The 24267-nt window shown below is 36.6% G+C and overlaps 2 protein-coding genes across 19 annotated transcripts in view; one reads left to right on the forward strand and one right to left on the reverse strand.

Annotated features, from left to right (window-relative positions):
- ANKS1B (ankyrin repeat and sterile alpha motif domain containing 1B) overlaps positions 1–24267 on the forward strand; it is a 1271383-nt gene that overhangs the window by 352958 nt on the left and 894158 nt on the right. For all 18 annotated transcript variants that reach the window (XM_039471669.2, XM_074402369.1, XM_074402368.1 and 15 more), the window contains one exon: positions 1287–1430. In XM_039471669.2, coding sequence (XP_039327603.2) covers positions 1287–1430 — 144 coding nt within the window. The remainder of the gene's footprint in view (positions 1–1286; positions 1431–24267) is intronic.
- Positions 6191–7827, reverse strand: GARIN6 (golgi associated RAB2 interactor family member 6). Its single transcript, XM_003929596.4, has 2 exons — positions 6799–7827; positions 6191–6301 (listed from the first exon to the last, which is right to left on the reverse strand). Exons 1-2 carry the CDS (start codon positions 7411–7413, stop codon positions 6191–6193), a joined length of 726 nt encoding a protein of 241 aa, XP_003929645.1. The 5' UTR covers positions 7414–7827.

Consider the following 24267-nt stretch of genomic DNA (forward strand, 5'->3'; position numbering starts at 1 on the left):
ATTTTGTAACTTTCTGTTCTTGTTTCATGGCTATAAATATTTTCTCTCTGAGGATACTATTTATAACTTTTTTCTCTATATTTATTTTGGTGTCTTAGGGGCTTTTCTCAAATATATGATTCTCATTAGTGGCACTTGCTGAGAGGTTGGCTTCACAGTAGAGATTAATACATAGATCCCACCGTTTTCCTGCTTATTTATAGATTTTTTTTTCCTCGGGACGTCTGTTTCTACAAAGAGAAGTATTCTAGTTGTTTATCTGGGAAATACAAACTTTGCTGCCATGTTGCCTAACACAAATATCACTGGTAGGTTATGAATCTTCATTACTATATAGATATTAATTTTCTTGTTTTTGGAGATTCAGTGTATCTCTATTTATAGAATTCATAATCCTTTTGCTTCAACTTCTCCAGAAAAATAATCCTCTAATTTCTTGCCAGTGGTGAAGATTAGTTTTCTGGCTGGGGGAAAAGGAAATGGGTCTAGGGGTCTAATTCTTTCTGATACTGAGTTTCATTCAGTGTCTTCTCCACCTACATTTATACCTTCACAGGTAGCCAGTCCCTCCTATTCTTTCCACGGGAAGGTAGTTTGCTTTCAGTGTTCTCATATTTGCTAAGTCAGTTAATACTTACCCATCTGTTACCCAATATTATCCAAAACTTTTCTTAATATTGTCTGTTCATTTCTCCTGTCATCCTTATTTTTATGATGTAAACATTTTTGTAAATGTTCTACCATCATTTTAGTGAGATTTGAAAGATAACAAAGGAAAATATATGTGCTCAATATGGAAGTCGCAATTATGAATTTTAAAACTGTTACCCCTGTTATATGTATGATATAAAATTTCATGAAGTTTTGTTTTAGCGGCATGCTGAAAAAACAGGGGTTTCGGCAATTTCTGTTTCAATAAACTATTTTCCTGTTAGTGCCCTGACTGCATTTTTTCTTAATTTTATGTCTAAACCGAAATTCTTGTAAACCATTTTCTCATTTGTTGCTTTTCAAATATTTTATTAGATCATTATCGTGTTCTAGTCTTCATTATGAACTTCATATATTATTTTGTAAGCCTTTCAGATCCAGATTTTTCACTTTTAACTTAAGTTGAACTACAGATATTTTTGGCTCAGTCACAGGGCACAGCCATATAACTATGGTTAGAAGGAAGCTGACCTGTTTGCCAAGATATACTATATGTCATTTATAGAATTAACTGATGTTAAGCTTTCTAAATATCATTGATATAATATATTTGTATGATATAAATTTAATTTCAGAGAACCTCATCTACAATAAATTTGTCACCAGGAGAAGTGGAAGAGGAGGATGATGTTGAAAACACATGTGGGCCATCAGGACTTTGGGAAGCATTAACTCCGTGTAATGGATGCAGGAATCTTGGCTTCCCCATGCTTGCACAGGTAAAAGTTTGCTTTTATTAAGGTACAATAAACCAAAAATGGTTGCCTGTGTTTTTAAGATAAAATCTCACTCCCCTTCGAAAATCTAATTGGTATCTTGTTCACTTTGTGGTTTTTCTAAGTGTCAAATAAAATGTGCGTATAACTTGCTGTGCATATGTGTGCATATGCAGAGACATAATTTATGTAAAAATTTAGTATTGTTTAGTCTGGCTATAATGCAGAAAAGTTGTCTTTTTTATGAGGTTTTAATATTTAGAATCCAGAAATATATCATTTTAAAGAATGCTATTTTTAAAAAGTAATTAAAAGTTATCTACAGATGTAGTTACAAGGAAACGTATTATTGCTCTTTAAAAGCATAGCCAGTGATTATTTTTTTCTCATCACAGTGGAACATTGTAGAATAATGTGAATGTGTACCACTGAAAGTTTTGGAATAAAATCCAAAAATGAAACCTGAACACTAAAATATCGACTATTAGTTTGAAGTCCTTTCACTAAGTTTACTTTAATTCTATAATATCACCTTCAGATTCCTATTATGTGGTGTGAACCATACATTCTTAGAGGAGTTTCAGAAATGGCTAAAATATTCCAGAGATAGGAAATTTGAAGACATAGGGAAAATATCTCTGCATAATAAACAAAGAACTGAATATGAAAGAGTATAATGTTAAAACGTTAACTACATAGAATGTAGGTGGAAAAAACAGTTCAGGACAGAAAATGATTAACAGTACTTATTCAGAAAAGTGTTACATCTCTTCTGTCACAACAAATATGAAACAATTGTGTCTAAGGAACCATTATGTTTTCCACATGTCTGTATCATAATTTGACCATAGCCACTCAAATTTCAATATTAATTTATTGTAGGAAGGTAAATAGGATAGTCAAATCAGTATATAGTACTTAGAAAATCTCTTCATAGGACTTTAAGACATTTTGCTGTAATCTTTACAGAATTGTTATCAATATATACTAAACTGTGAGTTCCATAAAGGTAGAGATTCAGCCTTTTGATGCTCAGCATCTGCAGTCTAACGCATAGTTGCTGACAAATCAGAAGAATGGGTTGGATGTGGTGTCTCATGCCTGTAATCCCAGTACTCTGGGAGGCTGATGTGGGTGGATTGCTTGAGGCCAGGACTGTAAGACCAGCCTGAGCAACATAGTGAGATCTTTTCTCTACAAAACATAGAAAAATTAGCTCTATATTATTTTTTGCTTGTTGACACCTAGTTTGGCTCTATATTATTTTTTGCTTGTTGATACCTAGTTTTCCTTGAACTTTCCATTGAACAATTACTCATATTCTTCTCATATTTTATCATAAAGGCTTGTTTATTTCTGCCTTCTATTTTTTAAACCACATGACTCAGTATTGATATTATTCATTATTAAATTAAAACTAGTAGCTGACTTGATTGCTTGCTTTATAAAATCTGTTTTTTATAATTACTTTGTTGAATTTTAAAAGTATCTCTATTGGGATTTTAATTATTACTTCATTAAATCTATAAATGTACTTGAGATGCATTTTTTTTTTTTTTTACTCTAAGTAATCTAGCAAACCTGCAGTAAGACTATAAATTCTTTTCTTTTCTTTTCTTTTTCTTTTTTCACAGTCTCGCTCTGTTGCCCAGGCTGGAGTGCAGTGGTATGATCTTGGATCACTGCAACCTCTGCCTCCGGGTTCAAGTGATTATCCTGCCTCAGCCTCCTGAGTAGCTGGATTACAGGGTTCTGCCACTACACTTGGCTAATTTTTGTATTTTTAGTAGAGATGGCATTTCACAATATTGGCCAATATTGTCTCAAACTCCTGGCCTCAAGTGATTCGCCTAACTCGGTTCCCACTGTGCTCGGCCTCTCACTATAAATTCTTAAGAATGTGTGTGTTTGTGTGTATCTGTGAATATTATTGTTTATGGACTATCCTTTAGCATTTATATTTGCGTGTGTGTGTATATATATACATATAAACATGTTTTGTGTGCATATGAAACATGTTTATATATACATTTTAATTGCAACATATATTAAATAATTTTTATAGTTTTGCAATTAAAAATATACTATATATAGCGTATTTTATGTATATTTATATAGTATGTTTGTGTAAACATGTATACATATATGTGTGTATATATGTGTGTATATACGTGTGTATATATGTAGATATGTAATGTGTATATATATACACACATATATACATACACACACAATTTAAAACATTTTGAATTCATCTTTTTTTTTTAGTTTATTATCTAGGATTCAATCATTCTCAACCATTCACAAATGGTACTTTTTAAACTTTTTCTGTTTTTATAAATATCTATCATCTAAATTATCTCTTAAACTTTGATTAAAAGAGGTAAGGTAACAGGATATGTATTGTTTTAGAATTTCGAGAAAACTGTGACCTAGGAACAGGATCTGATGGTAATGAGTATCAGAATTTGTAATCAGAAGGAGGTTGAAATATTTACTAAAGAAATATACAATTTAAAAAGAGATTTAGTCAGATTGAAGATTTAGAAAAAAATACAAAATGTGCAATGCTTTTAATAATTATCCCTTCTGTGATTTTCAAGGGACTACAATGTGGTAAGCATGCTGACCGTCCTTGAATACAAAGATAAAGTTGGTCTCTGTTAAGAGTTTGCAATATGGTCATTTAAAACCTCTTAGGAAGTCTCCAGTATCATGATTACTGGTCTACATTCCACATGAGCAACAATAGCTGTTTTATTTTAAAAAGATTTTCATTTGAAATTATTTGCCAAAAGGTGATTTATTTTATGATTAGATGTGATTTCTCATTAATGTAACCTTGAAATTTGCAAAGCTAGAACAGCTAATGTGAAATGCTTTTTACATTTTGAAGCCTTTTTTTTCAGGTCTGAAGCATTTTTGGAGGTCATTAAAAATCATTAAGCCACAAGCACTGTGAGGGTCTACTGAAAAACTGCTTCCTTACAATATTTACAGGAGTCTTTGAGATCTTTACAATTAGTACAGTGCTATGTAAAATTTTATATCCCCAGATATTTTGGATTGGAATAAATTATATTTCACATTTATAGCCCTTAATTGGATCCAACAAACATGTATCACATATCTTTTATATTTAAAGCATAGTGGTCATGAGAAACAGGAATACTGTGGAAACAATACAGACTTAATTGGGGGCCGGGTTACCTATACATTCTGGTTCTTGGTTATCAAACCATTTGATGTATACTTTAGTCTCAAGCAGATTTTTTACTTGCAAAATTAGAATATTGGCCAATCCTGTGGATATGGATCTTACAATTCTAAAATGATCTAATTTCTAGTTTTTATCCAGATTATGAATTGATCCTAAATTAGGGTTTTTTTTTCTGCCTCCAAGAATACTAAATTTAGAGAGAACCAGCTAAAAGATGAGTGCTTTGCAATTATCCTTCCATTGTGACTGGATTGAAGTTTCTACAAATTCATGAAAATTTAGAATTCTAAATAACATGAAGGGATTAAAATTCTTGGGAAAATACTAAGAAGATTTACTGTAAATAGAGCTTTTATGGGACAATTGCAAAGCCGTTAATTAAGATTTAAGAAGGAAAATCAAGAATGAAGAGACTGAGAAAATTAAGCCCTTTCTAGAAATTATGATTAAACTCAGAATGTGTTTCTCAATACTACCATTTACACAATGCTTACTATGTACCAGATATTATACATGTATAATCCCAAGGTGACCATTTAAAGAAACTATGCACTAAATGTCACAGTTAATATGTGGCAATGCTATGATTCAAACCTGGAGAGAGAGAGAGAGAGAGAGAGAGAGAGAGAGAGAATGTGTGTGTGTGTGTGTGTGTGTGTGTGTGTTTCTGGGTTCTCATCTTATATTTTGGAAAATAGTTTTTCAACAATTCTCCTAATATAGGATCATATCTTTGAGAGTAATCTTCAGCATTTTTCTCTGTCATCTATTAATTTAAAAATATGAAGTTGAGGGAAGGTTACAGATAGTTCTCAGAGCCTGATTATAAATTGCCATTAGTTTTATTGCTACCCTTCCTGTTAATAGAACATGTGTTATTAGAGTAGATAACTTGAGTTGATGGATTTTTATTATGGTTAATCATGTTTCTCTCCTCCACAGTCTTAGGTGAAATGTCCACCTCTGCACCATGTGTGGTATTGGGTTTTGAGGCTATTATTGCAGAGTCAGTCCAGCTAGGTAAAGACCCTCTGGCTTTCATCCCATTCACTCATGTGGCCTCATTCTGCGGAGCTGAGATAGGGAGTCCCAATATTTACTCTTTGAGTAGCAGAGAGTCAGTCTTTGAGTAGCAGAGAGATACTGTCAATGCAACAGCCTTGTCAGTATCTCTCTGCTCCTGTAGTCACCACATTCATGCTGCTCTCTAAGGAGAGGCCAATAGCACTTACAGATGTGTTTAAAGTACCTTTAAGGACAAGAATGTCCTCGTAGCCCTCAGTATAACAAGATTAAGCCATGGAAGCTCCCCCACTCTAGCCATGCTGGCTAAACTTCCTCCTGGACCTTTGAAGGCTGCTGTGCTGTGTTTCTCTCCTGAGTCTGCAGATTTGGTCGCAGCCACATCCATGGCACCTGCGGTGGTGCTTACTGTCATTGCTACTGCCATTGCCACCCTGCCCCTTTATTAGGCACTATAGGTTTTGTGACTGCAAGAGTATGTAAACTCTTGAATGTAGTATATGTGGGAGGTATGTTGGATTCATATCTCTATTGTATAATCATAATAGGTGGACCCAAACATTTCAGCATTCATGTGAAGTCTACTGATTCTGATTTGCTCCTTCTCTTCACAAAACTTCATGGCATATGCCTAGAGAGAGAACAAATAGCAAAGAAAGTGAGACCAGCAAGATCTCATTTCTCTTCCTATAGGTAAACAACAAAAAGAAATTATTGCACATGAAGCAAGCATGTTGTGTTGCCACTGATGTGTATAAGTGGCAATCACAGGGAAACGTGTCCTACAACATATCAGCCTGCCTAGGTTGTAGTTATGTGTTTCAGAATAGACTGATCAGGATGCTTTATATAGCGTTACGTCATTGGAAATAAAATGAACAGCCGTGGATATAAAATGAAGAGTGGCTGACAGCTAAGAAATCTCTGAAATTCAGGTCTGGGGAACACCGAAGAAGCACTAGGAACCTCCTCAATGTGCCATGGCCTCCAAATGGAAGCTTATTTGGCCTTTGGCCCTTCTAAATGCAATGCATTTCCCAGATGAGCTACAGCACCAAAGGCTCTACAGGACCTTTCCCTGATCTCCCCCAAAGCCACTGGCCCCATCTAGTCTCTGCACACACTCACCATTGGGCTCCTGTGCACTTCCTCAAACATAGATGAGTCTGAAGTGTTCCCAGCCAGGATGGCCTTGGTACCACTGTAAGCCTCCACTGGTGGTCTCAGGATATAAACAAGGTTTTCCCAGTGAACAAAAAGGTCTTCACTTGCATCTGAGGGGGGACATAGCTGAAGATAAAAAGAGCGGCCAGTGGCAAGCTTCAGGTGGAGCTGTTTTTTTATGCTGTTGTGGATGCTTATTTTCACAAACATCAAGGGAAGCAGCCTGGTTAGTTCTAAGAGCTGTGCAGGTGGACTCCCTCTTTCCTGGGTGGCAGGACCACACCTGGCATTGTCACAGACAACAGCTGGTCGGGCCAGCAGCATGACATCAGGTAGTGTGAGGTAGGGACTGGTGCGAACGATGGCCACTGTTACCATTCGGGCACGGTTGTGCACATCAATCAGTTCTCCTGTTTTGCTGATCTGGATAAAGTCGCTCTCAAACATGGGTGCATACCTGAATATAGTATACTCGCCTTTGTACAGTTGCCGCTGCAGCTTTCCCATGGAGGTATTAAACATGCCCATTGCAGGACTGCTTTCAGCTGTGTAATATGGTAACATACACTGGCCCTCCATGGCTTTCTTTTATCAAGACAGTTCCTAGCAACTGCTCCACACCTTCCCTAACTTGCCTTTAAGGGCATCCTGTTTCCTTGGCCACTCTGTCAGGTGGGCCAGTGGTAGTGCTCTGTAGGCTTTCCTTTTTGTCCCCAAGGACTGAGAATAGGGTGGGGTATTGATTACCAACTGCCCAATGCCAGAGACAGTTGGTTCAGGATCCAGACTATGCCCAGCTTAGTGAATGGAGCTGTCAGGAGCACTGATGTTGGGGCCCTCGTGGATGTCCAGGCACACAGGTATTGGTGCTCATTCGGGAGGGACCTGCATTTTGGTCTGGTATTCTACTTCACAACAGCCTTTGCACTTTGATTCCACAGTCTCAACTGCCAATCCCACTGTTCTTCTTCCAACACTGAACCATCCACTGCTGCTAAACCACCTGCAGGACCACTTTTATCCTCCCCTACCCATTGTGACCTGCCCTATCACACACCCTTTTGTCTCTGTCACCCAACAGTCTCTACCTCAGGGCAGGGACACTGCCCTCTCCACCCCACCCTCACCCCTACCACCCTCCACAGCTCAGCAGACCACTCCCCCCCTGCCCCCACCCATCTAGGGACCTTAATGCATTCTGGAAAATTGCTTTCAAAAGGGTTAGAGGTAAACTTTTTGTTAGAGGCAAGAGTTTAAAATATATATACTCTTAAAATATCCAGCTCCTCTAGTTGTAGACATTTATTTTAAAGAGGGAATTGGATAACAGATTAGCATAAAATGTTTGTCAATGTTTACTGTAGAGTAAAAAATTATAAACAACATTATTGTCTTACAATAGGGGATTGCTTAAATAGATTATGGAGCATTCAGTGGTGGGATGCTCTACAGCTCTAAAAATGATTATGTAGTTTTCCTACTTATTGACATGAAAAGATATCCCTGACCTTTTTAAAGAAAAAGAGCAAAACTGATTTCAAACTCGTAGTATAAGTAAGATTCAATTTATGTAAGATCATGTGTGGGTATGGAATTATATTCAGTGAAATGTTTAAATTGCTTATCTCTGAGTGGTGTAATTTTCATTTTCTTTATAATTTCTGTTTTATTAGGAAGTTTATTTCTGTTACCAGGGGAAAAAGCTATTTTATTAGCAGTGTATTTTTTGTCTGTTTCTACAGCCATGATAAATTTTATGTTTTGACTCACCCTCAAACTGTTGATGCAATTTTTAAGCTTTTACCTAGACATTTGTACCATGGCTATGGAGAGAAAAGAACCTTAAACATCACATTTATGCTCTATTCTTTACCATCAGATTGTATTGAAGAGTTCTAAAGAATTTTGCCAGGTATTGTAAATATCAATTCATTGAGATTATAATATCTTATAACAAAATAAGATTATACTTATAAAGATATTATTGAAATGACGCATGATAACCCACATGAATACACAAACACACACACACACACACACACACACACACACACACACACATACACGCAGAGCCATAGCCATAGTTGAATCTTTTTTTGAGATGGAGTCCCACTCTGTTGCCCAGACTGGAGTCAGTGGCATGATCTCAGCTCACTGCAACTTCCACTTCCCAGGTTCAAGTGATTCTCCTGCCTCAGCCTCCCAAGTAGCTTGGACCACAGGCACGTGCCACCACACCTGGCTAATTTTTGTATTTTTAGTAGAGATGGCGTTTCACTATATTGGTCAGGCTGGTCTCGAACTCTTGACTTCATGGTCTGCCTGCCTCAGCCTCCCAAAGTGCTAAGATTACAGGTGTGAGCCACTGCACACAGCTCAGTTGAGTCTTTAGTTGTATAAGTCAATGCAAACATAATTTCTTCCTTTCATATTGAATGTTTGATTATTTTGAATACTTTGAGTATTTTTACTTTATTTATTGAGATGCCTATTCACATTATCAATAGCACTTTTTACTGGCCTTTCTAAAATCTTTATATCTTAACTTCCACTTCAAGTCTATGTTACTTATCTTGTAATTGGCAAAACCAAGAAACCAAATACATATTTAGTAAATTAACATTTTAAAAGTACCCAAGTGGTTCTGGTGTTTTTCATAAGGCACAACTGGATAGGTGGCATTGGACACAGAAAAATTTAATTTAAGTCCTTTTTTTATGGATTTTCTTAAGAGCACTTTTATGCTATACACATATATGACAACTTATTTATCTTAGGATTCCATTAGAGCACTGGTCTCCAAGGAAGCCAGAAACTACATTACTTGTAGAGCCTGTAGACATTTGGATTTTCCAAACCAGTCAATAGACCGACAACAGTGGAACCTCTTTCATTTGGATTGATAACCATTCTATGTAGCATTCTGGCAAATATCTACTTTTAAGAATTTGATGGGGTTTGTCTGAAATCCTTCTAGCTGTTTAGAAAACTACCTTATTAGCATTTGCCTCAAGACTTGAGAAACTCAGATAACTAAATAAAAAACTACCTGAACTTGAGAAATTCCTTTTATGAAAATGCAGCAGCTTTCTATGTGTTTGCTGTTAAATCAGATTTCTATGTAGTCATTAGATATCCTTAAAATAAATTTATATGCTATCTCCTCTGTATTGGAGTTTGTGTCACTGGGTCAATAATTTAACCTCTCTTGGCCTTATTTTTCTCAGCTTTGTAATGGAGATGACCCCTGAGACATCTTTCGACTCCAGAGTAGTTATGGTTTTGTGATAGGGCTTTAGCTTTCCCCCTGAAACAATAAAACTACTACATACTTTGGAAATACTTTGAACCACAACAATGAATCGAGATATTAATCATATAACTGCTCTGGGAATTGTATAATTCAATATATAATTTTATTCTCTTGCCAAATTTCTTCTTCCCAAAACTTTTAAAAGAACCACTGCTTGAAATGTGCAAATGACAAGATGTTAGTTCAGTAAGATAGTCAATCAGTAGTGTTAGTGCTTAAAACTATGTAATTGGAAAATATGAGTTAGTTTCCCTAATTGCAAAGGCAATCTCATTTAGTTGAATAGCTCCTAAAAGCAGCTTTAAGTTAGAAGTATGTGTGTTACACCCCAACATTAGTGTGCTGTGTGTGGCAGTTCAACACTAATGTAACGATATATTTTTGTGAATGAGAGTTGGCATGTCAAATGCATCCTCTAGAAAAATAATTAGTGTTATAGTCTTAAGATTTGTTTTCTAAAGTTGACACTGTGGGTTATTTTTGTGAACAGCCTGATGTTTGGGACCTTTTTTCTTCCAAATAAACAAGTCCTTATTAAACCAGGAAAAAGAAAAGAAAAGAAAATATGGGTTAAATATTTTAAACAGAAGTCAGTCAATAATGAACATGGCTGTGGTATACAGAATAATTCCCCCAAAAGATACTGGCATTCTAATCTTCACAACCTGAATATGTTACCTTATGTGGCAGAGGAACTTTGAAGACATGAAGGAACTTTGAAGGATCTTGAATTGGGGGTGTTACCTGGATTATGTGGTGGGTCCAATGTAATCACAATGGTCTTTGTAAGAGAAAGGCAGGAGGGTCAGAGTCAGAGGATGTGTGATGCTGAAAGTAGAGATCAGAGTGGTGCAGCCATGGACTAAAGGAATGCAAAAGTCCTCTGGAAGCTGAGAAAACAGAAGTGCAGTCTCCCCTAGAGCCTCCAGAAGCCGATAGCTCTGCCAACACCTTAACTTTAGCCCAGAGAGAATCATTTTAGACTTTGACCTTGAGAACTATGAGAAAATGAATTTGTGTTATAAGCAACTAAGTTTGTGGTAATTTGTAATGGTAGCCCTAGTAAACTATTACACATTTTGGTACCTGGAAGTGGAGTGCTACTATAACAGGTACATAAAAATATAGAAATGGATTTGGAATTGGGCATTGGGTAGAAACTAGAAGAATTTTGAGGACCATGATATAAAAAGCTTAGATTGCCTTGAACAGAAATATGGACATTAAAGATTCTGCTAGTAAGGGCTCAGAAAGAAGTGATATAGTAGAGAAAATCTGTATTGTCTTAGAGATTACTTAATTGTCATAAACATGTTTATACAAACATGGATGTTAAAGTCACTACTGTGAGGGTTCAGAAGAAAGTGGGGGAAATGGTACAGAGAACTTGTATGATCTTAGAGAATACCTAAAACATTGTAGACAGACATGTTAATAAACATGAATGTTAAAGGTACTTCTGGTAAGGACTCAGAAATAAATGAGAAACATGTTATTGAAAACTGGAGGAAAGGAGATAGTTGTTCTATGGTGGCAGATAGTCTAGATGAATTATATTCTATGGTTATGTGCAAAGCAGATCTAGTAGGTGATAAACTTGGATATTTTGCTGAGTAGATTTCTAGATAAAGTGTCAGAGGTTAAGGCTTGGTTTCCTCTTGTTGTCTATACTGAAATGTGAGAGGAGGAAAGAGATAAATTGCAGGAAGAAATTTTAAACAAAAAGAAACCAGGACTTGATGGTTGGAACATTCTCAACCTATCAAAACTGGGAAAACACTGAAATTTGTAGATTCACTGTCAAGAAGTGTACCTAGAGAGAAAGTTAAAAGCATGGCTAGATAACTTGTTTCTAGTGCTTCAGTAGGATCAAAAACTGAGATTATTCAACCACACAGAGGGCTCTTTGAAGAGATTAAGCAAATCTGAATTATGATGAGATTAATTATGCTGATATGGCAGAGACCTTCTATAATGCAGAGTTCGGGTTATCCAGAAAATTCTTGTGACACACGTGGGAGACCCACAGTGTTTTCAGGAATGATTTATTAGCAGAGACTTTGACAGCTTGAACTTTACGGGACAGAGGACAAAGTGAAAGAAGGCTTTTGGATTCCTGAAATTCTGCAGGCAGGAAATATGGTTATAAAACTACTGAGTTGCATACATAAGTTAACTTTTATGGAATAGGAAGGAGGACTCAGAAGGTGGGGCTGAGGACCACCCAGAGGGTAGAGCTGAGAACTACAAAGGATTATTCCCAGACCTTGAAATATAATGGAGTTTACCCAGTTGCAATTCTGAATTGCTTCTGTCTATTGAATCCCTTTTTATCTTTTATTTCTCCCTCTTTGGTTGGCATATCTATAATTGTTTCCCTACACTTGTCATATTATTGAATTTTAGGAGCGGATAACTTTTTATTCTAGTTTCACAGATTCACAGATGATTCTGACTCATGCTTGATTTATATGAGGAGATTTGGGACTTTTGTGTTTTCAAGATTTTGAATTTAAGTTGATGTTATATAATGGGTTAAGATTTATGAGGATGTTGAGATGGTATGAGTGGATTTTACATGTGGATGAATGTGATTATTTGGTGTCTAGAGGATGCACTGTAATAGACAGCATAATGCTCCTCCCCAAATGTCCACATCATAATATCTAGAACCTGTGAATATGTTACTGTATATGACAAAAGGGACATACATGGTTAACTAAAGGATATTACAATGGAGGATTATCCTGGATTATCAATGTGTGGCCAATATAATTATGAAGGTACTTATAATGTGATATGATGAAGAAAGCAGAAATTTGCTAGCTTTGAAGATGGAGGAAGAGGCTATGAGCCAAGAAATGCAGGGGGCCCCTTGAAGGTGAAAAAGGCCAGGATCAGATTCTCTTTTATTTTTGTTTATATAAATATTTATTTATTTGAGATGTAGTCTTGCTCTGTTGCCCAGGCTGTTGCTGAGACGCCATCTCAGCTCACTGCAGCCTCCACCTCCTGGGTGTAAGCTATTCTTCTGCCTCAGCCTTCTGAGTAGCTGGGATTATAGGCATGCGCCACCATGCCCAGCTAATTTTTTGTATTTTTAATAGAGATGGGGTTTTACCATGTTGGCCTGTCTTGTCTTGAACTCCTGACCTCAGGTGATTTGCCCTGTCAGCCTCCCAAAGTGCTGGGATTACAGACATGAGCCACCATGCCTGGCCTAGATTCTCTTTTAGAGCTTCCAGAAGTAACTGGCCCTGCTAACACCTTAATTTTAGCCCTGTAAAATGTATTTTAAACTTTTGATCCCAATAACTGTCAGAAAATATGTTTTTGTTGTTCTAAGTTATAATACTAAGTTTGTGGTGGTTTGTTACAGTGGCTATACAAAACAGATACAATAGCTGCAGAAATTAGGTCAGTAGACATTTCATCTCTCATATATTCATTCAAGGAGAATATGCCTGTTGTAATCTAGGCAGAAGATGGGACATAAATGTATTTACAGAAAACACATGTATTTATTTCAGTTTTCCTATCAAGCATTTGTGTGATCTAGATTTTTATCGTTTTGTGCAGTCATTTTTTATAACTTTTAAAATAAATGAACTGTAATTTTGCCATTGGAAAGCCTCAACTTTTTATCATTTTAGGAAAGCTTCAACATTTCACAAATCTCTGGGGCAGGAGCAAAATGCTTCCCATCTCTTTGCTAATGAATAGCAAGAATCACCTTTATTCCAGTTCCCAACAATTTCTGCATCTCCATCTGAGACCACCTCAGCCTGGACTTTATTGTCCATATCATTATCAACATTTTGGCTGATACTGTTCAACGAGTCTCTAGGAAGTTCCAAATTTCCCACATTTTTCTGTCTTCTCAGCCCTCCAAACTGTTCCAATTTCTGCCTGTTGCACAGTTCCAAAGTCACTTTCACATTATAGCAGTTCCCCAGTCTCTGTGGTACCAATTTAATATATTAGTTCATGGTGGAAGGGGAAACAAACATGTACTTCTTTACATGGCAGCAGGAGAAAGAAGTGATAAGCAAAGGGGGAAAGACCCTTATAAATCATCAGATCTCACGAGAACTCACTCACTGTCATGAGAACAGCAGGATGTGTGTAACCACCCCCATGATTTAATTACCTCCCACCAGGTACCTCCCATGACACAGGGCATATTAGGGTTCTCTAGAGGGACAGAACTAATAGGATCTCTCTCTCTCTCTCTCTCTCTCTGTCTCTCTCTCTCTCTCTCTCTCTCTCTCTATATATATATATATATATATATATATATATATGTATACCTATATATATATAATAATATGTATATATAATAATATGTATATATATAATATATATATATATAAAGGGTAATTTATTAAGGAGTATTAAACTCACATGATCACAAGGTCCCGCAATAGTCTGTCTGCAAGCTGAGGAGCAAGGAAGCCAGTCTGAGTCCCAGAGCTTAAGAACTTGAAGTCTGATGTTCAAGGGCAGGAAGCATCCAGCATGGGAGAAAGATGTAGGCTGGGAGGCTAAGCCAGTGTAGTCTTTTCATGTTTTTCTGCCTACTTTTATCCTAGCTGCACCGGCAGCTGATTAGATTATGCTCACTCAGATTAAGGGTGGATCTGCCTTTTCCAGCTTCTCACTCAAATGTTAATCTCCTTTGGCAACACCCTCACAGATACACCCAGGATCAACACTTTGCATCCCACAATCCAATCAAGTTGACATTCAGTATTAGCCATCACACCTGGGGCTTATAGGAACTACAATCCAATATGAGATTTTGATGGGAACACAGGCAAACCATATCAGAGATATCAATTATCATTTTTTTTTTGAGACAGAGTCTCACTCTGTCACCCATACTGGAGTACAGTGGCATGATCTCAGCAAACTCTTGCTTCCTGGGTTAAAGTGATTCTCCTGCCTCAGCCTCCCAAGTAGCTGGGACCGCAGGCATGCACCAACATGCCTGGCTAATTTTGTGGGGTTTTTTGTATTTTTAGAAGAGACAGGGTTTCACCATGTTGGTCAAGCTGGTCTTGAGCTCCTGACCTAAAATGATCCACCTGTCTCCGCCTCCCAAAGTGCTGGGATTACAGGTGTGAGCCGCTGCACCTGGCCACCAATTAGTATTTATCACTGTTGACTGTAGTCCCATTTTTCTAATCATAAGTAAGAAGAAGTTTTTGTTTCCCTTTAGATGTTTATGAGGCAACTGTATTTTTCTCGTGTGAATCACATTATTTTTACTTCTTATATTTTTGAAAGAGTTGATTTTGAAGTACATTTTAAAATATTAAATCCTTGTTACTAGTGGAATCCATATTTGCAAAATTCACTTATTTGCTCAAATTTGTAATCATAAATGGTTGTTTGTTTTCATGGTTCTTCTCATTCATAGACATGCACAGAGCATTGAAAAATTGCACGTTTCCAGTTGAGTCCCAGCTGAAGTTAAGCAAAACAGCACTCTGCCTTCGTGTTTCAGTTCTCATATTGTAAACAAGAACAAGTGTCCTTTTCACATTCTATTTAGTGCCACTTAATTTTTTTTATTTTTGTGGTTTTTCTTGGGCATTTCACTGTTTGAAATGGCCTCCAGTGTAGTACTGAAGTGCTTTCTAGTGTTTCTAGATGAGGCAAAAGAAACATTAGTGATGTGCCTTTTGTGAAAATCTGTGTGTCAGATAAGCTTCATTGAGGCATGAGTTACAGTGTGGAAATCATGGCTGTGAGTTCAATGTTAATAAATCAACAATATATGTTAAATAAGTTGTCTTTAAACTGAAGCATATACAAAACAAGATTTTGTATTGATCAGTTGATAAAAATATTGTGCCCTGAGGCTCCAGGAACCTAAACCTGCATTCTCTTAGGAGGAGTGATTTAGTATTTGCTAATTTGGTGTTCATGGTGACTTTATTGAATAAAATTACTGTGAAAGCAAGAATTGACTGACAAAAAGAAGCATTGCCTTTTAAAAATATTTTAAATGTATTTTTCCAGTTTGTTTCCTGGTCTTTATATATATATATATATTTTATGGTATAAAAGCTTTCATTTTTATGAAGTGTTCTATCTGTGTAATTACTTAAAGCTTCTGGATTTTGTATCTTGCTTAAGCTGGCTTTGACCAGCCCCATAATTATAAAAAATATTTTATCCTATTTTCTTCATATATTTTTATTTTTTGACTTATAATTTATGTCATTCCTCCCTACTCCCAAATTAGTGATCAGTTTTTCTAGCATCATTTATTGAATCATCCAGTTTCCTCTTGATTTTAAATGTTTGCATAATTACCCTATTGAACATTAAAAAATTGTTAAGATACACATAACATAGAATTTTCCATATTAACCATTTTAAAGTGTACAGTTTATTAATGCTAAGTATATTCATGTTATTATCTAATCAATCTCCAAAGCTTTTTTATTATGGAATTATGAAAGTCTGCACCCATTAAATAAAACTTTCTATTTATTCCTCCCCCATCTCCCAGTGGCAACCACCATTCTACTTATTTCTATGAATTTGACTACTTTAGATACCTCAAATAAGTGGAATCATACAATATTTGTCTTTTTGTGATTGGCTTATTTCACTTAGCATAATGTTCTCAAGATTCATCTCTGTTGTAACGTATGACATGATTTTTCTTTTTAAGGCTGAATAATATTCCATTGTGTATATATACCATATTTTTTTCATTCATTTGTCAGTGGACACAGATTGCCTTTACCTTTTGGCTGTTGTAAAAAAATACTTCTATAATATGGGTTTGGAAATATCTCTTTGAGATTCTATTTTTAATTTTTTTGGATGCACACCAAAGCAGTAAAATTACTGGATTTTTTTTTAATACTTTAAGTTCTGAGGTACATGTGCAGAACATACAGGCTTGATACATGCGTATATGTAGTTTGCTGCATCCATCTCCCTGTCATCTACATTAGGTATTTCTCCTAATGCTAACCCTTCCCTATATCCCCACTCCCTGCTCTCTATCCCCAGACCCCCAACCCCCAACAGGCCCCAATGTGTGATGTTCCCCTCCCTGTGTCCAAGTGTTCTAATTGTTAAACACCCACTTATGAGTGAGAACACGTGGTGTTTGGTTTTCTGTTCCTGTGTCAGTTTGCTGAGAATGATGGTTTCAGCTTTATCCATGTCCCTGCAAAGGGCATGAACTCATTCTTTTTTATGGCTGCATAATATTCCGTGGTATATATGTACCACATTTTCTTTATCCAGGGTATCACTGATGGGCATTTGGTTGGTTCCAAGTCTTTGCTATTGTGAACAGTGCCACAATAAACATATGTGTGCATGTGTCTTTATAATAGAATGATTTATAATCCTTTGGGTATATACCCAGTAATGGGATTGCTGGGTCAAATGGTACTTCTGGTTCAAGATCCTTGAGGAATCACCACACTGTCTTCCATGATGACTGAACTAATTTACACTCCCACCAACAGTGTAAAAGCATTCCTATTTCTCCACATCCTCTCCAGCATCTGTTTTCTCCAGATTTTTTGATGATCGCCATTCTAACTGGCATGAGATGATATCTCAATGTGGTTTTGATTTGCATTTCTCTAATGAACAATGATGATGAGCTTTTTAAAATATGTTTGTTGGCTGCATAAATGTCTTCTTTTGAGAAGTGTCTGTTCATATCCTTTGGCCACTTTTGGATGGAGTTGTTTGTTTTTTTCTTGTAAATTGGTTTAAGTTCTTTGTAGATTCTGGATATTAGCCCTTTATGAGATGGGTAAATTGCAAAATTTTTTCCCCCTTCTGTTGGTTGCTGGTGTACTCTAATAATAGTTTCTTTTGCTGTGCAGAAGCTCTTTAGTTTAATTACATCCGTTTGTCTATTTTGGCTTTTGCTGCAATTGCTTTTAGTGGTTTAGTCATGAAGTCCTTAACCATGCGTACATCCTGAATGGTATTTCTTAGGTTTTCTTCCAGGGTTTTTATAGGTCTTATGTTTAAATCTTTAATCCATTTGGAGTTAATTTTCATATAAGGTGTAAGGAAGGGCTCCAGTTTCAGCTTTCTGCCTATGGCCAGCCAGTTTTCCCGACTCCATTTATTAAATCAGGAATCTTTTCCCCATTGCTTGTTTTCATCAGGTTTGTCAAAGATCAGATGGGTGTAGATGTGTGGGATTACTTCTGAGGCCTCTGTTCTTTTCTATTGGTCTATATCTCTGTTTTGGTATCAGTACCATGCTGTTTTGATTACTATAGAATGGTATAGTTTGAATTCAGGTAGTATGGTGCCTCCAGCTTTTTTTTTTTTTTTTTTTTTTCTTAGGATCGTCTTGGCTATATGGGCTGTTTTTTTGTTCCATATAAAATTTAAGGTGTTTTTTTCCAATTCTCTGAAGAAAATCAATGGTAACTTGATGGGGATAGCATTGAATCTGTAGATTACTTTGGGCAGTATGGCCATTTTCATGATATTGATTCTTCCTAACCATGAGCATGGAATGTTTTCCCATTTGTTTGTGTCCTTTCTTATTTCCTTGAGCAGTGGTTTGTAGATCTCTTTGAAGAAGTCCTTCACCTCCCTTGTTAGTTATATTCCTAGGTATTTTATTCTATTCTTAGCCATTGTGAATGGGAGTTCACCCATAATTTGGTTCTCTGTTTGTCTGTTATTGGTGTATAGGAATGCTTGTGATTTTTGCACATTGATTTTTTTTATCCTGAGACTTTGTTGAAGCTGCTTACCAGCTTGAGATTTTGGGCTGAGACAATGGGGACTTCTAAATATACAATCATGTCATCTGCAAATGGAGACAATTTGACTTCCTCTTTTCCTAATTAAATGCGCTTTATTTCTTTTTCTTGCCTGATTGCCTTGGCCAGAACTTCCAATACTATGTTGAATAGGAGTGGTGAGAGAGGGCATCCTTGTCTTTTGCCAGTTTTCAAAGGGAATGCTTCCAGTTTTTGCCCATTCAGTATGATATTGGCTGCAGGTTTGTGATAAATAGCTCTTATTATTTTGAGATACGTTCTATTAATACCTAGTTTATGGAGAATTCCTCACATAAAGGACTGTTGAATTTTGTCAGAATACTTCTCTGTATTTGTTGAGATAATCATGTGGTTTTTGTCTTTGGTTCTCTTTATGTGATGGATTACATTTATGGACTTGCATATGTTGAACCAGCCTTGCATCCCAGGGATGAAGCCAACTTGATTGTGATTGATAAACTTTTTGATAAACTTTTTGATGTGCTGGGTTCAGTTTGCCAGTATTTTATTGAGGATTTTTGCATCAGTGTTCATCATGGATATTGGCCTGAATTTTTTTTTTTTTTTCAGTTGTGCCTCTGCCAGGTTTTGGTATCAAGATGATGTTGGTCTCATAAAATGAGTTAGGGGATTCCCTCTTTTTGTATTGCTTGGAGTAGTTTCAGAAGGAACGGGACCAGCTCTTCTTTGTACATCTGGTAGAATTAGGCTGTGAACCCATTTGGACCTGGACATTTTTGGTTGGTAGGCTATTACTTGCCACCTCAATTTCAAACCTTGTTATTGGTCTATTCAGGAATTCAACTTCTTTCTGGTTTAGTCTTGGGAGGGTATAAGTGTCCAGGAATTTATCCATTTCTTCTAGATTTACTGATTTATTTGCTTAGAGGTGTTTGTAGTATTCTCTGATGGTAGTTTGTATTTCTGTGGGATTGGTGGTGATACCCCTTTATCACTTTTTATTGCTTCTATTTGATTCTTCTCTCTTTTCTTCTTTATTAGTCTGGCTAGTGGTCTATCTATTTTGTTGATCTTTTCAAAATACCAGTTCCTGGATTCATTTATTTTTTGAAGTGTTTTGTGTGTGTGTGTGTGTGTGTGTGTGTGTGTGTGTCTCTATTTCCTTTAGTTTTGCTCTGATCTTAGTTGTTTTTTGTCTTCTGTTAGCTTTTGAGTTTGTTTGATCTTGCTTCTCTAGTACTTGTAATCGTGACATTAGGATGTTGATTTTTAGATCTTTCCTCTTTTCTCTTGTGGGCATTTAGTGCTATAAATTTCCCTCTACACACACCTTTAAATGTGTCCCAGAAATTCTGGTATATTGTATCTTCATTCTCATTGGTTTCAAAGAATATCTTTATTTCTGTCTTCATTTCATTATTTATCCAGTAGTAATTCAGGAGCAGGTTGTTCAGTTTCCATGTAGTTGTGAGGTTTTTAGTGAGTTTCTTAATCCTGAGTTCTAATTTGATTACATTGTAGTCTGAGAGACTGTTATGATTTCTGTTCTTTTGCATTTGCTGAGGAGTGTTTTACTTCCAATTATGTGGTCAATTTTAGAATAAGTATGATGTGCTGAGAAATGTATATTCCGTGGGTTTGTGGTGGAGTGTTTTGTAGCTGTTTATTAGGTCTGCTTGGTCCAGATCTGAGTTCAAGTCCTAGAAATTCTTGCTAATTTTCTGTCTTATTGATATGTCTAATATTGACAGTGGAGTGTTTAAATCTCCCACTATTATTGTGTGGGAGTCTAAGTCTCTTTATAGGTTATTAAGAATTTGCTTCATGAATCTGGGTGCTTCTGTATTGGGTGCATATATATTTAGGATAGTTATCTCTTCTTGTTGCATTGATCCCTTTACTATTATGTAATGCCCTTCTTTGTCTCTTTTAATCTTTGTTGGTTTAAAGTCTGTTTTATCAGAGACTAGGATTGCAATCCCTGCTTTTTTTTTTTTTTTTTTTTTTGGTTTTCTGTTTGCTTGGTAAATCATCCTCCATCCCTTTTTTTTTAAGCCTATATATATATATATCTTTCCATATGAGATGGGTCTCTTGAATACAGCACACTGATAGGTCTTGACTCTTTATCCAATTTGCTAGTCTGTGTCTTTTAATTGTGGCATTTACCCTGTTTACATTTAAGGTTAATATTGTTTTGTGTGAGTTTGATCCTGCCATTTTGATGCTAGCTAGTTGTTTTGCCTGTTAGTTGATGCAGTTTCTTCATAGTGTCAATGGTCTTTACAATTTGGTATGTTTTTGCAGTGGCTGGTACTGGTTGTTCCTTTTCATGTATAGTGCTTCCTTCAGGAGCTCTTGTAATGCAGGCCTGGTGGTGACAAAATCTCTCATCAGTTGCTTGTCTGTAAAGGATTTTATTTCTCCTTCGTTTATGAAGCTTAGTTTGGCTGGATATGAAATTCTGGGTTGAAAATTCTTTTCTTTGAGGATGTTGAATATTGGCTGGATTTTATGGTAATTTTATTTCTAATTTTAAGATGAACTGCAATGCTGTTTTCCATAAAGGCTGCATCATTTTAAGTTTCCACCAATGATACACAAGAACTTCAATTTTTTCACATTTTAGCCAACATTTACTTTGCATTTTTGGTAGTAGCCATCCTGATAGTTGTGAAGTAACATCTCATTGTGATTTTGATTTGCATTTCTTTAATGATTAGTGATGTTGGGCATCTTTTCATATGCTTATTGACCTTTTATATATCTTCTTTGGAAAAATGTCTATTCAAGTCTTTTGTCTATTTTTTAACTGGATTATTTTGATTTTGTTGTTGAGTTGGAGTTTCTTATATATTCTGGATATTAATCACTTATTATATATGTGCTTTAAGAGTATTTTCTCCCATTCCATAGATTGCCTTTTTACTCTGTTGATTGGGTCCCCTTGATGCACAGAAGTTTTGAATGTTGATGCAGTCCTGTTTATCTGATTTTTGCTTTTGTTGCTTGTGCTTTTAATGTTACTACAACCCAGCAATCATTGCAAAATCCAATGTCATAAAGCTTTTCTGTTTTCTTCTAAGAGTTTTACAGTTTTAGATTTTCTCTATTGATATTTTGATTGGAAGAATAGAAAATTTAGAGATTATTTTGAAGAAAATTAGCATTTTGCAACATTTAATATTTTGCCTAGTGGCGTGGTATAAATTTCTGTTTTCAAGTCTCTTTTTGTGCTGTTATGTAGATATATTAGTCTATTTTCTGTTGTTTATATCAGAATACCTGAAACTGGGTAATTTGTAAAGAGAGGTAATATATTTTTTATAGTTCTGGAGGCTGAGAAGTCCAAGTCAAGGGACTGCACCTGGTGACAGCCTTCTTGCTGGTGATAACTCTGTAGTGTCCCAGGGCAGTGTAGGGCATCACATGGTAAGGGGGCTGAATGTGCTCTCTCAGGTCTCTTGTCCTCTTCTTATAAAGCCACCAGTCCAAAAACTCCCATGATAGCCCATTAATCCATTAACTCATTCATCTATTAATTGATGAATGTATTAATCCATTCATGAGGGCTCTGATCTCATGATCCAACACCTGTTAAATGCCTCTTCTCTCAATACTGCCACATTGGAGATTAAATTTCGACGAGTTTTGAAATGGGAAAATATTCAAACCATAGTATTTTGCTTCTGGCCCTCCAAAACTGATATCCTTCTCCCATAAAAATCCACTTATTCCACATCATAGCCCCAAATTCTTAACTTGTCCTGGCACCAACCCAAATGTCCAAAATTAATAGTCTCATCTGTAAGTCTATGATATCAAAACAAGCTTCCTACTTTCAAGATACAGTGGTGTTACACAGGCATAGAGTAGACATTTCCATTCAAAAAGGAAGAAACAGGCCAAAAGAAAGGAGTAACAGGCCCCAAACTAGTCTGAAACCCAGGAGGGCAGACAGACATTAAATCTTAAGGGTGAGGAATAGTCTCCTTTGACTCCATGACTGGCATTCTGCATAAGCTGATTGGGGGTTAAGTCCCCAAGGCCTTGGCGTTTGTGGCTTTCCTGGACTTAGCTCATGCTTCACCTCTCCCCAATTAGGACTGCATGCTGGAAGTTGTATAGTTCTGGTGTTTTGGTGGTGGTTCTGCTTCTGTGGCTCCACTAGGCACTGCCCTATGCAGCCGGGATTTTCTGTAGCAGCTTCAACCTCACATTTCCACTTTTTGTTGCTCTCGTGGGACTCTCTGTGGTCACTTCTTTCCTGTTTCAGGTCTCCGCCTGAGCCCCCAGGCTTTTGATGACATTCTTTGAAATCTGGGTAGAGGCTGTCAAACCTTCACAGCTCTTGGTTTCTGCAATCCTACAGAATTAGCATTATACAGATGTTGCTATGGTTTATGATTTTTACCGTCAGGAACTGTGACATGATCTGTACCTTGGGCCACTTGAGCCATGCCTGGGGCAGCCACGGAGCACCACACAGGTGTTTGAGGAGCAAAGTCACATGTTGGCCCTGGGCAATGAGCCTGTGGAGCTCATCCCAGGTCTGTCCCGTGAAACTACTCTACTCTCCTCAGCCTTTGGGTCTGTGATGGGAGAGCCTTGAAGATTTCTGAAATGCTTTCAGGGTCTTTCTTCCATTATCTTGAGGAATAGTACCTGGCTCCCTTCTCTGTGTAGTAATCTCTTTTGCAAGTAGTCGCTGGGCTACACCCTTGGTTTCCTCTCCTGGACACAGTTTTTCATTCTTTATGTGGTTAGGCTGAACGTTTCCCAAATCTTTCCATTCTCCTTCTCTCTGGATTGTAAATTCTGTATTTAAATTATTTATTTGCTTCCAATTCTCAGTGTAAGCAGCCAAAAGTAACCATGCAGCTCCATTTATGTTTTGCTTAGAAATTTCTTCTGCCAGATACTCTAGTTCATTTATCACTGTCAAGTTCTGCCTTCCCCAAAGCCCTCAGCATGAACATAGTTCAGCCAAGTTCTTTGCCCATTTATGACAAGAATGACCTTTGCTCTGATTTCCAATCCCTTGTTCCTCAGTTACATTTGAAACCTCATCAGAATGGCCTTTACTGTGCATATTTCTATCAGCACTCTTGTCATGACTACTTACCCAATCTCTAAGGAGTTACAAACTTTCCCTAGTTGTCTTGTCTTCTAAGCCCTCACCAGAATCTAGGCTTTTCCTATCCTGCCCCTCCAAATTCTTTCAGCCTTTGCCCATTACCTAATTCCAAAGCTGCTTCCACAACTTTAGTTATTCATTATCAGCAACACTTCTCAACACCAATTTTCTTTATTTGTTTATTTTCTGTTAGTTATAACAGAATACTTGAAACTGGGGAATTTATA

The sequence above is a fragment of the Saimiri boliviensis genome, chromosome 7 (genome assembly GCF_048565385.1).
Source record: "Saimiri boliviensis isolate mSaiBol1 chromosome 7, mSaiBol1.pri, whole genome shotgun sequence".
Classification (NCBI taxonomy): Eukaryota; Metazoa; Chordata; class Mammalia; order Primates; family Cebidae; genus Saimiri; species Saimiri boliviensis.

Bases quoted from the DNA above. Each gene is read 5' to 3' on its own strand.
- GARIN6 (XM_003929596.4), bottom strand. From the start codon at position 7,413: ATGGAGGGCCAGTGTATGTTACCATATTACACAGCTGAAAGCAGTCCT. The intron at 6,302-6,798 runs GTGAGTGTGTGC...TTCTCTCTCTAG, and splicing joins AAGTGCACAGGAGCCCAATG to GCATATGCCATGAAGTTTTG.